Source organism: Hypanus sabinus, chromosome 10 (genome assembly GCF_030144855.1).
Source record: "Hypanus sabinus isolate sHypSab1 chromosome 10, sHypSab1.hap1, whole genome shotgun sequence".
Lineage (NCBI taxonomy): Eukaryota > Metazoa > Chordata > Chondrichthyes > Myliobatiformes > Dasyatidae > Hypanus > Hypanus sabinus.
Genome location: NC_082715.1, coordinates 107842805 through 107856689, shown reverse-complemented (window position 1 = coordinate 107856689; position 13885 = coordinate 107842805). Strand labels below are relative to the sequence as shown.

The 13885-nt window shown below is 44.9% G+C and overlaps 1 protein-coding gene across 1 annotated transcript in view; it reads right to left on the bottom strand.

Moving 5' to 3' along the window:
* Positions 1-6232: 6232 nt before the first annotated feature.
* The window catches only part of hsp90ab1 (heat shock protein 90, alpha (cytosolic), class B member 1), a 31032-nt gene continuing 23379 nt past the window's right edge, over positions 6233-13885 (bottom strand). Inside the window, exons 8-11 of the mRNA XM_059982556.1 lie at positions 13379-13526; positions 12799-13067; positions 12227-12560; positions 6233-6561 (exon numbers count right to left, since the gene is read on the bottom strand). Coding sequence (XP_059838539.1) covers positions 6452-6561; positions 12227-12560; positions 12799-13067; positions 13379-13526 — 861 coding nt within the window. The 3' untranslated portion in view covers positions 6233-6451. The remainder of the gene's footprint in view (positions 6562-12226; positions 12561-12798; positions 13068-13378; positions 13527-13885) is intronic.

Sequence of the window (13885 nt, the reverse complement as noted above, 5' to 3'; positions counted from 1 at the left end):
AAGGAAGGACATCCTGGCTGTAGAGGAAGTGCAGTGTAGATTCACAAGGTTAATTCCTGGAATGTCTGGACTGTCTTAAGCAGAGAGGTTACAGAGACTGGGCTTGTACACGCTGGAATTAAGGAGATTGAGAGGGGATCTGATTGAAACATGTAAGATTATTAAGGGATTGGACATGATAGAGGCAGGAAATATGTTCTAGATGCTGGGAGAGTCCAGTACCAGAGGGCATGGTTTGAGAATAAGGGGTAGGTCATTTAGGACAGATTTAAGTAAAAACTTCTTCTCCCAGAGAGTTGTGGGGGTGTGGAATGCACTGACTCGGAAGGTAGTGGAGGCCAATTCTCTGGATGCTTTCAAGAAGGAGCTAGATAGGCATCTTATGGATAGGGGAATCAAGGGATATGAGGACAAGGCAGGAACCGGGTATTGATTGTAGTTGATCAGCCATGATCTCAAAATGGGAGTGCAGGCTCAAAGGGCCGAATAGTCTACTTCTGCACCTATTGTCTATAACATGATTAACCTGAATGTTAAAAAAGGTTCAATGATGTTTGGACTTGGAGAGTTTGAATGAAAAGGAAAGACTCGACTGTCCTTTGGGACTTCTTTAAGACCATAAGTTAGAAGCAAAATTAAGCTATTCTGCCCAATGAATTTGTTCTGCCAGTTTATTCTCCACCCCACCCCCCAACTTCATTCTTTTTGTCCCATAACCCCTTTACCCATCAATTATCAATCTCTGCCTCAAGTACACCCGACGATGACGGCCTCCACAGCTTCCTGTGGCACCAAATTCCCTAGCTTCATAATTTTCTATAGGAATATCAACCAGCAGCACTCACATTTACCATAATGACATGCTTCAAGAGGTTGATTATGGCTAGAATTAACTCCAGTCTGAGCAACAACCTGGACCTGCTGTAATTCACCTACCAGGGCTGCAAGTGAGTGCAATCTCACTGGCTCTTCACTCTGCTTTGGAGCACTGAGACAACAGGTTGCAGCTCAGCATTCAATACCACTTTCTCCTCAGTATTAATCACCAAGTTTCTAAACCTGTGCCTCTGCAACAGGATTCTCAACTTGCTCAGGAGACCAGACAGTACAGATCAGTGGTAACATATTCTCACTAACACAGGATGCATGCTTAGCCTACTAGTCCCTCTACATTTGTAACTGGTTTAAGTCCAGCTCAAATGCAGTTTATAAATTTGAAGAAAACATCACTGTTGTTAGTGAAATCCCTGAAGGCAATGAGGCACACTTCATTATGTGTTTGAGATTTGGTATGTTACCTTAATACTTGCAAGTTCCTAGACATACGGTGAAGAGCATTCTGACTGGTTGCATCACTTGATACGGAGCCTCCAATGCACAGGATTGGAAGAGGGTTGTAGTCTCAGCCATCTCCATCACAAACACAACTCTCCACCGTCAAGGACATCTTCAAGAGGCGGTACCTTAAGAATGCAGCTTCCATCAATAAGGACTTCCCCATCAGGTACATGCCCTTTTCTCATTACTAACTGGAAGGAAGTATAAGAGCCTGAAGGCCCACCTTCAACTGTTCAAGAACAGCAAGCTTCTCCTCAGTTATCAGATTTCTGAATAGTTCATGAACCCTCTCTCATTCCTCTTCCAGTTTGATTTCATAATTTATTGTGATTGCCTTTGCACTGTACTGCCATTTCAGAGCAACATTTCACATCATGTATAACAGTAATAAACCCAATTCTGCTAAGGGTAAAACAAGCCCAGCTTGAACAAACATTCTGAAGCCTGGAAGTCCTCCACTCTAGGCAACATTCTGGAGATGTTCCTGTACTCCACACCCTCTTCAGTGTAACCACATTCCAAAACTGCACAGTATTGAGCTGTAGCCTAACCAACATGTAATAGATTTTTAATGTGACATCCCTGCTCTTTTATTCCAAGCCACAGCTTGTGAAGATAAGCATTCCAAACCACTTTCAGGGATCTGCAATCCCTCTATTCATCAAGACTCCCAAGGTAGCCTTCAGCCAGGAGCAGATGTCAACAGGTGGTTCCGAACCTTCACAGAGTGTTTCAACCCTTAACCACGACACTCTCCAGTTGATGGGCGAGCAGTGGTGGACAAATCACTGCCCGTCTGCTCCTGGCTTCAAGCTTCCCTCGTCTCACCTTCTCCAAATCCAACAAGAGGCTCGTTCTACCTCTTCCCCCAACCCACGAGCTGCTTGTTTTTTGCTCCTTTCGTCCAGACCCAGAGCTGACAACTGCCATGCTGATTTGGCTGGGAAACCTCTGCAGCCGATCTCCAAAGGGAACAACCATGTCTCGTCTTTGCACCCCTGCATTAAGGGCTGATACTTCAAGGCCTTTCTCTCATGGGCCTCTTCCCATCCCTCCTCCCATGGCACTGTAAGCTCAAACAGAATTATTTTCCGGTCTTCAATTGACCACAATACAATGTCCGGGAACCACCGCCAGGAACTGGAGTCTCCTTCCCACATCAACCCTCATCTCCCAGGACCTGGCTGTTAGCAGATTTGGCCTTGGTTGTTTGGTTACAAAAGGCCTGGCTCCCTCTTTGGTGAAGGTGATGGCCTTCCTAAAATCTGTGTCAGCTGTCCTCTTCTTGCATCCCTCTTCCTCTAGTGTGTCAGCAAGAGCCAGCAGCACCTTATCATGGCACCACCTCTACAGCCCTTGAATTAGAGCTGAAACCTAACAGAATGAATGGCTGCGATGTTTTACTCCCAGATGAGCAATGCCCTTTTTGCAAGCTTTGAAAATAAAGCTACATCTGTGCAAATCCCTGCTGCATCCAGTGACCCTGTGATCTGTCTCAGAGGCTGACATCAGAACATCTTTCAAGAGGGTGAACCCTTGCAAGGTGCCAGGCCCTGGTAGTGCTGCAATTTGCCCACTGCCACAATAGGCCTACAGTGGATGCCTTGTCACTGGCTCCACTTGGCCTTGGATTACCTAAACAGAAATATTTACGTCAGGGTGCAGTTTGATTACAGCTCAGCATTAAACACAATCATACCCTCAGTTCTAATCAAAAAGCTCCAAATAGGGCCTCTATACCCCTCCCCCCCCCCCCCCCCCCCGCAACTGCATCCTTGACTTCACACCAGGAGACCACAGCTTGGGCAGATAGGAAACAATTCCTCCTTGCTGAGGATTAATGTTTGCATACCTCAAGGATGTGTGCTTAGCCCACAGCTTAGCTCTTTCTTCACCCTGGGCTGGGCACAGTTCAAATGCCATCTATAACTTTGCTAACAACTATGACAGTGGCTATATTTCCATTATAGTTGGAGGAGAATTGGCATGTCACCAAAGAGACTTACATCTTTAGAAATTTGGATTGTGGAGAGCATTCAAATTGGTTGCATCACTGTCTGACATGGAAGGGCCACTGCAATGGATCAGAAAAAGCTGCAGAAAGTTGAAAATTCAGCCAGCTCCATCATAGGCCCCATCCAGGACAGCTTTAAAAAGTGTTGCCTAAAAGACAACATCCATCATAAAGGACCACCATCACACAGGACATGCCCCGTTTCAGGAGCATTTTCTTCCCCTGACATCAGATTTCTGAATGGACAATGAACTCATGTACACTTCCTCAATACTTTCCCCTCCTTTTGTACTAATTTTTAAAAAATACACATGTAATTAACTTGTACTGCTGCCAGTGAATTTCACATTAATAATTAAGCCTGATTCTGATTGTGTACAGTACATATTTCTAGTTGACTTCTCAAAAATGCATCATTTTGCACTTTAAGATCAACTCCCCCTCCACTGCCTAACCTTCATTCCTGTACTCCCATCCCCAACCTTCCTACCTGCTCCCTGATGGACACAGTGCTGGACAGACATCCACCTAATACTTTTTCTTCCAGACTTCAAGTCTGGGAGCAGACTTGAAAAACAGTTGCACAGTAACTCTCCAAAACACCCCACTAACAAATAAATGGGGAGGACTCCCACCTACAGAAACCTCTAATGGGGACTCCTCACTGTCCAGCTGGCGAAGAAGTGGACTGTAGTGTGGAATGGTTTAGAACACAGAACAGTACAGCACAGGCAGACTCTTCAGCCCCCAGTATTGGTCAAACATTATGTTAACTTAACAATGCCTTCATATAATTGATACCCCTCCACCCTCCCCCCAGCTTACGACAAGACAATTCAAGTTTGTCCTACCTCTCTTTGTAGCCAATACCTTCTAGTCCAGAAACCTCCTCTGCATCCTCCACATCCTTTATGTAATGGAATGACCACAGTACTCACAAGTGCACATAATACTCCAAATGCAACCAAACCAAAGCTTTATTTCCAAGATTGCTTCCTTTTGGTGGGACAGGCCTTGGACTCGCAATCATTTCACAGGACTCACTTCCTGGTGGTTAGTACAGGCGACTAAACTCTCCTCCATCAGCTTATCTTACTCTTCCACTTTCTGGAACCCTCATCAGCCTCAGTGCTGCCTCACCTCTGGAGCATCCCCTTCAGCATCAGCCATGTCAGGCAGAAAATAACAACGAACCGAATTTGCCAGGATTTCAGACTTGTGGCATCAATCATTGCTGGAATTCAGCTACTGAAGGAGTGCTGAATAATGTCACTGGCGTCCACTGGCGAAGCTAGCCAACAAATTGACTATGTGAGACTGGGCCAGACATGGCAAGGAACAGTGCACAGTTGTGTGTCTTGTGCAACGAGGAAGGTGATTTCATACCTTCAGCACAACTGCCCAACCCACATCTGTTAAATCAACAGGTCAGATGTACTTTAATGTGCCCTGGGTCTATGTAATGGGACCTTTAAAATACAGGTCATAGGGATCATTCGCTTGCACTCCTGCTATATTCACTCCTCTCTCCATAGTGTTGAGGCTGACAACTGCCCCCAGCTGCTGTGCTCCATGTTCATTAATATGATGAGCTGATAAGAGGTTTTAGGCCTACTCCAGCCTTCAGATCTATTTTGGTTCAGAATGTTGTTGCTTCCATTGTTTATATGATCTGTGTTGCCCCCACCCCCTTTCCCTGCGCTTCAGGTGTTGGTCTTTATTATACTCGTGGGTTCTTTCAGCTTTGCTTTGCGGCTGCCCATGTAAGCAAATTTCAAGGTTACATAATCTATACATTCTTTGTTAATAAATGTACTTTGAACTTACTCTGCCACAATAGAGATGCTGGAAATCTGGAGCAATACACAAAAAGCTGGAGGTACTCAGCAGGACAGCAGCATGATACTGCTTAACCCACTGAGTCACTCCTGGTTCGCTTTACTCTCTTAATAAATCTCCTCTTCTGGCAACCAGTACACTGATGGAGCAAAGGCGTTACCCTCCAGTGTCTCAAGCAAGAATGTGATGAGATGATGCAGAGAGCTTTACTCTGTACCTAACTTTTTCTTATTCTGCTTCACAATCCTCAGATCACCTATTCAATCCATTTATTTTTAAATTAACAATCTGCCCAGTATTGTTCCAATCCAGGGAGGAGTTATTAGGTGTGGAGACTCTTACAAGTTGATACCTGGACCAGATGCCCAGACACAGGCTGTCAGGTTGTTTATGTAGTTAAAAGTCCACGGTAACGGAACAAGCTATGTTTGTAACTCATGGAGCCCTTCCCAATCTTGTGGGCAGCTTGGACACAAGGAACATCTCACTTCAAATGTTTGAAACAAAAGGTTATTAAACCACACCTGGATTATGTGCGAGTGAAGTCCGCAAAAGAAAAAGTAGGAGCTGGTTCAGATAGTGCAATTTTCACTGCTCTGGATCTACACTGCCCATTTGCTGGGGGACAGTGTCACTGGCTCAGCTGGAAAGAGCAGAGCTGGCATTTACCCACACTGGACAAACCAACAGGCAAGGTCCACTCCTCACTGCTTCTGAATAGGACAATATAGAACCAGCCCCACCTCATATACCCATTTCTCATCTCTGGCTATACAGGACAGCCACTGACAATCTGTGGGGAGCCCACCATGCAGCTCTAAGCCCATCACAAGGATCTGCTCCTGATGGGGAAACACTCAACAGCCTGCTGAGGACAAGGTGTCGGATTTGACCCTGAACAATGATCCCCGCTTAGAGCCAGACATCAGTTGCCCTTTTCCATTTCCCTGATTCCTCCCTCTCCAGGCACCTGTCACTCCCGAGGCCCAGATATGCCCTCCTATACAGAAAAACTGCCACACCAGATTAACCAGACCAAAGTGAGTTATGAGGGAATCACCTTGCCAGTGGTTGAAATTTTATTTTACAGAACATAGCTCTGAAATAAAACATGCTCTTCAAAATAAAAATACAAGGACAGCAACAATGACAAGGGCCCACTCACTGGCAAACTGTATACATACACCACAGATCCCCTGCCAGAACCAAATTAAATACAATAGTCCAATGTCAGCACCCGAGGGAGATGGGCGAGCAGTATTAATCCACCTCCTCCATGCGGGAAGCATCCTCATCTCCCTCCAGGGGTGGTATCTCTTCAACAGCTTGTGGAGCAGCCTCTTCCACAGAAACCTCGTCGTCGTCAATACCTATGAACAGAGAGAGTCAGTGAGTATCTTCACCCATACAAGAAGTTGCTAAGTGGGATGGATGAGGGAGCTACAATATGACCAGGCACTGCAATGCCAGCAGCACCGATTCGAATAGAATACTAGCTAGATCCCAGAGTCAGACTCTGCCTAGAGCTGTTGGCTGTGGAGGCAGAGGTATCAGAAAACAATCAGATTCTGGTACTGCAATCTATTTTATTTTCCAGAGAATGTACAGTCACCAGCAGGATAATTGGGAGTAGGAAACTAAGGGTTCTGCATTTCAATTTTACTTGCAGACTAGTCCGCTTTCCATGAATCCTTTTCCTGAAAGGGAAATTACACTCATGACCCAAGACTGCAATCCAAAGTCAGCTGATTTTGATCTTGCCGAATCAATAATGCTTGCTTACATACCCATAGATGAGACTATGGATTTCAGCTGTAGTCCTAAAGAGGAATATTTAATGATTCCCTTCAGAGATGCACACAAAGAACTGCCATTTTCCATCACCACCTTGACATCCTGTGGCATTTTGCTTTCTGCTCAAAAGCCCAACCCCAATGTTTTTACAACAGTATTTACAACTCATGATCCATTCTCACAATTACTCCCAAGTCTCTTGGGTAGTGCCTTATTAAACTTGTCTGCCAGTTCATCACACTGCACCAGCCAGTTTGGCCTTGTCCTGTCTCAAAGGTCATGTACTTTTCAGTAAACTATATACGGGATCCCAAATGTTAGCCACTGCTCGCTTACTTCCACAGGTATGGGTGGCCTTCTGATCTACCACAGCCCATCCCAGTTCATACTCCATGCCTTTGTTTGGGTCTACCACCTGGGCTCCATGCTGAATTTCACTAGTGATTTTTTTTTAAACTCCGCTCTACCCTTAAATAACCAAACCACTTAACTTGGTAGGGTAATATTCTATGATATTATGATCACCATTCTCAAAAGGTCCCTACTTGGAAAGGAAGGGTTAAGTGAAGCTGGCTAGCTCTGGGGGTCTGACCAACCTGACCCATTTGATAGCTTTGTTTTGTGTTGATGAGGACAGTGCAGTTGATGTAGTCTACAGAAACTTCATTAAGGCCTCTGGCAAAGTCCCACGTGAACAATTGAGCCAAAAGGTTAGAAACCACCGAATCCAGGTTAAGGTGGTAAACTGGACCCTAAGTTGGGGGTTGGTTTTATGATGGGAAACCTATGACTACTGGTGTACAACAGGGATCAAAACCAAAATCCTTCCTGCTCATTGTTCCGGGAACAAACAGCAAAGATGCATAACCAGGATAATCTTTATCCCAGCTCAACATCGAATACTATTATCCCCTCAAAACTTAAGCTTCAAGACCTTAGCCTCAATACCTCCTTGTTCAATTGGATCCTCAAATTCCTCACATGCAGACCCCTGTCAGTTCTGATCAGCAACATATCAATGATTTCCATCATCACAGGTGGACCATCTGTGCTTAGCCCCCACTCTCCTTACTTTACACTTATGACTGTATAGTTAAGCATAGCTCTAAGGCCATATTCAAGTTTGCTGACGACACCACTGTTGTAGACCAAATCAAATGTTGTCATGAATGTAGTGTATATGGATTTCAGCAAGGCATTTGACAAGGTACCCCATGCAAGTAAGGAGGCATGGGATCCAAGGGGACATTGCTTTGTAGATCCGGAATTGGCTTGCCCACAGAAAACTAAGAGCGATTGTAGACGGGTCATATTATGCATGGAGGTCGGTTACCAGTGGGCCTCAGGGATCTGTTCTGGGGCCCCTACTCTTCGTGATTTTTATAAATGACCTGGATGAAGTGGAGAGATGGGTTAGTAAACTTGCTGATGACATGAAGATTGGAAGTGTTGTGGATAGTGAAGGCCAGCAGGACATTGATAGGATGCAAAACTGGGCTGAGAAGTGGCAGATGGAGGTTTACCCAGATAAGTGTGAGGTGGTTCATTTTGGTAGGTCAAATATGATGGCAGAATATAGTATTAATGGTAAGACTCTTGGCAGTGTGGAGGATCAGAGGGATCTTGGGGTCCGAGTCCATAAGACACTCAAAGCTGCTGCGCGGATCGACTCTGTGGTTAGGAAAGCAAATGGTGCATTGGCCTTGTAAATAGTCAGAGGCTTTTTCCCAGGGCTGGAATGGCTAGCATGAGAGGGCACAGTTTTAAGGTGCTTGGACGGCACAGAGAAGATGTTAGGGGCAAGTTGTTTTTTTAAAGAAAACATGCAGAGAATGGTGAGTGCATGGAATGGGCTGCCGGCAACGGTGGTGGAGGCAGAACAATTGGGTCTTATAAGAGACTCCTGGATAGGTACATGGAGCTTAGAAAAACAGAGGGCTATGGATAATGCTAGGTAATTTCTAAAGTAAGGACATGTTCAGCACAGCTTTGTGGGCTGAAGGGCTGTATTGTACTGTAGGTTTTCTCTATGTTTCTATGAATCAGTATATAGGAGGGAGATTGAAGATCTGGCTGAGTGGTGCCATAACAACCTTTTACTCAATGTCAGCAAGCTTCAAGGTCTCTTTGGAGCTTATTATTGACTGCAGAAGGAAACCAGAGTCCACAGGCCGATCAGAAGTGGAGAATGCCAATGTTATTATTTGGGAGGACCTTTCACGAGCCCAGCATGCAAGTGTAATTACAAAGAAAGCACGGCAGCACCTCTACTTCCTTAGGAGTTTGCAAAGATTCCGCACAACATCTAAACTTTTGAGAAACTTCTATAGATGTGTGGTGGAGAGTATATTCACTGACTGCATCACACCCTGGTATGGAAACACTAACAGCATTGAACAGAAAATCCTAGGAAAAATAGTCGATATGGCCTAGCCCATCATGGGTAAAGCCCTCGCCACCATTGAGCATATGTACATAAATTGTTGCTGCAGGAAGGCAGCATCCATCATCAGGAGCCCCAACCATCCAGGCTCAATAGTACTGAGTACATGATTTAAACAATCACAGTCTAGGTTTAAAAAAAAGTATGTGAACCTTTGGGGGAATGCCCTCTACGAAAACAATTTGGAATCAGACGTTCCAATCAATGAGATGAGATTGGAGGTGTGGGTTGTAGAGGTGCCCTGCCTGATAAAGACACACAAAGCCAGGTTACTGACAGATCCTGCTCTTCTCAAGAAAAATCTACTTATGTGCACAATGTCTCAATTAAAGCAAATTTCAGAGGACCCTGGAAGAAGAATTATATTGAAGCTGGAAAAGGCTACAGAAGTATTTCTAAAGTCCTGGGGGTTCATCAGTCCACAGTAAGAGAAACTGCCTACAAATGCGGGAAACTCAGTACTGTCGCTACTCTCCCAAGGAGTGGGCATCCTGTAAAAAGATCGCACCAAGAGCACAATGCTGACGGAGGTGAAAAAGAACCCGGGGGTAACAGCAAAAGACCTGCAGAAATCTCTAGAACTTGCTAAAGTTTCTGTACATACGTCCACTGGTGTTCATGGAAGGACACCACAGCTCTCAAAAAAATATTATCAATCGCTGCACATCTCAAGTTTGCAGAAGACCACCTGGATATTCCACAACTCCTCTGGGACAATGTTCTGTGGACAGGTGAGATTAAAGTTGAACTTTTTGGCAGAAATACATACTGCTGTGTTTGGAGGGGAAAAGGGCACTGCACACCAACAGCAAAACCCCATCCCAACTATGAAGCATGGTGGAAGGAGCATCATAGTTTGGGGATGCTTTGTTGCTTTACGGCCCGGAAAGCCTGCAATCATTGAAGGAGCAATGAATTCAAAATTGCATCAAGCCATTTTTCCTGATGAAGGTCTCGGCCCAAAACATTGGCTACTCTTTTCTCACGGATGCTGCCTGACCTGCTGAGTTCTTCCAGCGTTGTGTATGTATTCTTTGATCCACAGCATCTGCAGTTGTATTTTTGTGTTCTGAACCCAGAAACTATAATAGTTTTGTATGGAGAACTGATCCGACTTGCCATTGGGCAAGTCCCATCAGCAGGAAACATTTGGCAGAGGTTATTGCTGCTAAAGGAGGTTCTTCCAGTTATTAAAAACAATGGTTCACATCCCATTTCCAACCTGGACTGTGAATGATTAAACCATGTGTTCAATAAAGACAAGAATAAGTACGATTCTGGGTATTTAGTTTAGGCAGATTGCATTTGTCTATTCTTGTGACTTGCATGAAGATCATACCGCATTTTATGAGTAATTAATGCAGAAAACCAGGTAATTGCAAAGGCTCACATTGCAACTGTAGATGCACTTGATATAAAAATTTACTTTGATCTTTGATATGCATTAACATCTTGGCTATGGATATTAAAGTATGAATTGCTAATCAAGTGACATGAAAACTGGCAGTGTTGCTGATAGTGAGAACAGTCAGACTACAGAGTAATACTGAACAGTTGGCAAGATGGGCAGAGTAATGTTACATGGAGGTCAATGCTGATCAGTGCAAGGCGATGTACCTACTTAGTAAGATGTAAGAATAGAGTGACACCGTAAATGGTAGGGGTCTATGGTTTATTGAGAAAGGGGGATTTTGATGCAAAACTAAAAGATCTATGAAGGTGACAGTAGCAGCAGATGATGGCAGCAACATACAGAAGATTTACCTTAAATAAGGGATTAAAAAGCAGGGATTTAATGGTATAACTTCAGTCACAACTGGATTACGATACAAAGTTCTGACTGTTATACTACAAGTGTGTGAAGACACTGGTTCAAACGAGATTTAACAGGACGTTGCCCAATGGAGCTTTAGTTACAATGAAAGAGGGGATGAGTGGAAAACCTGACAGATGTGCACAGATAAAAAAGTAAACAGTAAAAATTTCTCTATAGCAGGAATATCTGAAACCAGAGGGGTAGGTTTAGGGCAAGTAGTTTTACAAAGGCTTGTTTTTGCAGAGATGTTTGGAATTTGGTACAAAAAACCCCAGGGATGGTAGAAACAGACTCAGTGTTTATATAGACAAGCACTTGAGAAACACAAAGCTACAAGCCAAAGGTATGAAAATAGGAGCCGTACAGATGGAGCTACACAGGCACACTGAGCTAAAGGGCCTTTTATTGCTAAAGGATAATACTAGATCCAAAGCACCATCTTACTGCCCCCCCCACACTGTAGATTAAAACCCAGTGACCCTCAATGATTGCTGTATTAGTCTCGTACTTTTGATTTATACCAGACTCTGCATTACTGCTCATTGCAAGAAATACGTAGGCATCTCTTTTCCTGTCACATTTTCTCAGCTGAGAAAAAAATATTGAACATTGAGCAGAGCCAAAGCTTTCTAGCCTTCACCCCCATTCTTTAAAACCAGACCTGATGCTCCTTTTCCATTTATTCCCCCCTCCATTCTATTAACTAGTTATCCTGGCAAGTTTATTGCCTGACATTGGTAATGATGTAATGGCAGCTAAATGATACCCACTGGATGGATTTGTTGGATTAATCCTCCTCCTATCAACACCCAGATCAGGGTTTCCCAACCTTTATGCTATGGACCAATGCCATTAAATGAGGGGTCTGTGTACCCAAGGGGTGGGAACCCCTAATCTAGATAATACTTGGCAGGATCCAGCAAATACCAAGCACGGGCTTAGGTAAGAGATTTACCTTCCTCACGATACTGTGATTACTCACCCAGTCCCAGTTTGACCATGCGATAGATTCGGTTGGAATGTGTCTGGGGGTCATCCAGTGAAAACCCAGAGGATAAGAGTGCAGTCTCAAAGAGCAGGATCACCAGGTCCTTCACAGCTTTGTCATTCTTGTCTGCATCAGCCTTTTGCCTCAGGGTGTCCATGATCGGGTGGTCAGGGTTGATTTCCAGGTGTTTCTTGGCCATCATGTAGCCCATGGTGGAGTTATCCCTCAGTGCCTGAGCCTTCATGATCCTTTCCATATTGGCAGTCCAGCCATAAGTGCTGGTCACAATACAACAGGGAGAAGATACCAGCCGGTTGGAAAGAGTCACCTGGAGAGGCAAGAAGACATATCAAATTCTGCCCTTCAACCAGACCCTCCCTCAGCACTATGTGTGACCATCACCAAGGTCAACCCTGCAGCTATCGATAGCCCTCATACCAGCGATCGAGTGCAGAGTTCCATGATGGACTCACAGAGCGGGTGAGCTTCCTGACACCTGCCAATAGTGAATATTACATGTGGCTGCCCTGACTGGAGTAAGTACACTAAGAATGGAGACACCTCACCTTCTCCACCTTCTTGTCCAGGATCTCCTTCATCAACTTGCAGAGGCCATCATACTTGGTGCGGTCATCTTCTCGCTTCTTCTTCTCCTCGTCATCCTCGGGCAGCTCCAGCCCCTCCTTCGTGACGGACACCAACTGCTTGCCGTCAAACTCCTTCAGTTGCTGCACACAGTACTCGTCAATGGGCTCCGTCATGTAGACCACTTCAAAGCCCCGCTTCCTCACCCGCTCCACAAAGGCTGAATTGGCTACCTGGTCCTTGCTTTCACCTACAGATCCGGACAGAAATCAGCATGGTAAGTCTGTGCCCCAGCTGTGATGGAAATGCCACCTTGCCATTGCCCCAACTGAACCCTTAACATCAGGTACCATCAGACCAAGCTGCACTCAGTCAGGTTACACTGAGCACACAACCTCAACTTGCACTTCCCAAACAAAACAATATGTGCATTGGGGTTTGAAAGAGGTTGGAGATAAACATCTGCTGGAAGAGATATTCAAGAAGGTGGGAGTAAACTCATATGACTGCAGAAGCAGAGGAAGGCTGTATCTGCTCAAGCAGTGCTAGCTCTCAACACACCTGTGATGTAGTAGATACACTTCTGGTTCTCCTTCATGCGGGAGACATAGTCAGATAAGGATGTGAGTTCGTCTCCAGACTGGGAAGTGTGATAATGCAGCAGCTCTGACAACTTCTTGCGATTCTGAGAGTCCTCATGGATACCGAGCTGTGAAAGAACAGACGGAGGAAGTCAGCAGGCACAACACCAATAGCAAGCCAGAAGGAACCCACTTTTGCTGCCCCCCATACAATTGCTGCACAACCAAAGACCATCCAAGTTCTTTCAGTATGCCCTAGGCCCCTGTGCGCACACCTGCATTCCCAGTAAGCAGGATCTTACTCCACCTCAAGGAGACCAAACGTGCAAAAAGTTACTATTGTTTGGTCATCATGTTTGCATCACCCAGTTCTTTGAGGCTGAACCGATTGGAAAACAGCAAGCAGATACTGTTTTTTTTTTGAAGAGGGAGGGCAGCAGACCAATTTATATCTGCAATTGCAAAAACAGAACAGAATGATTTGCTC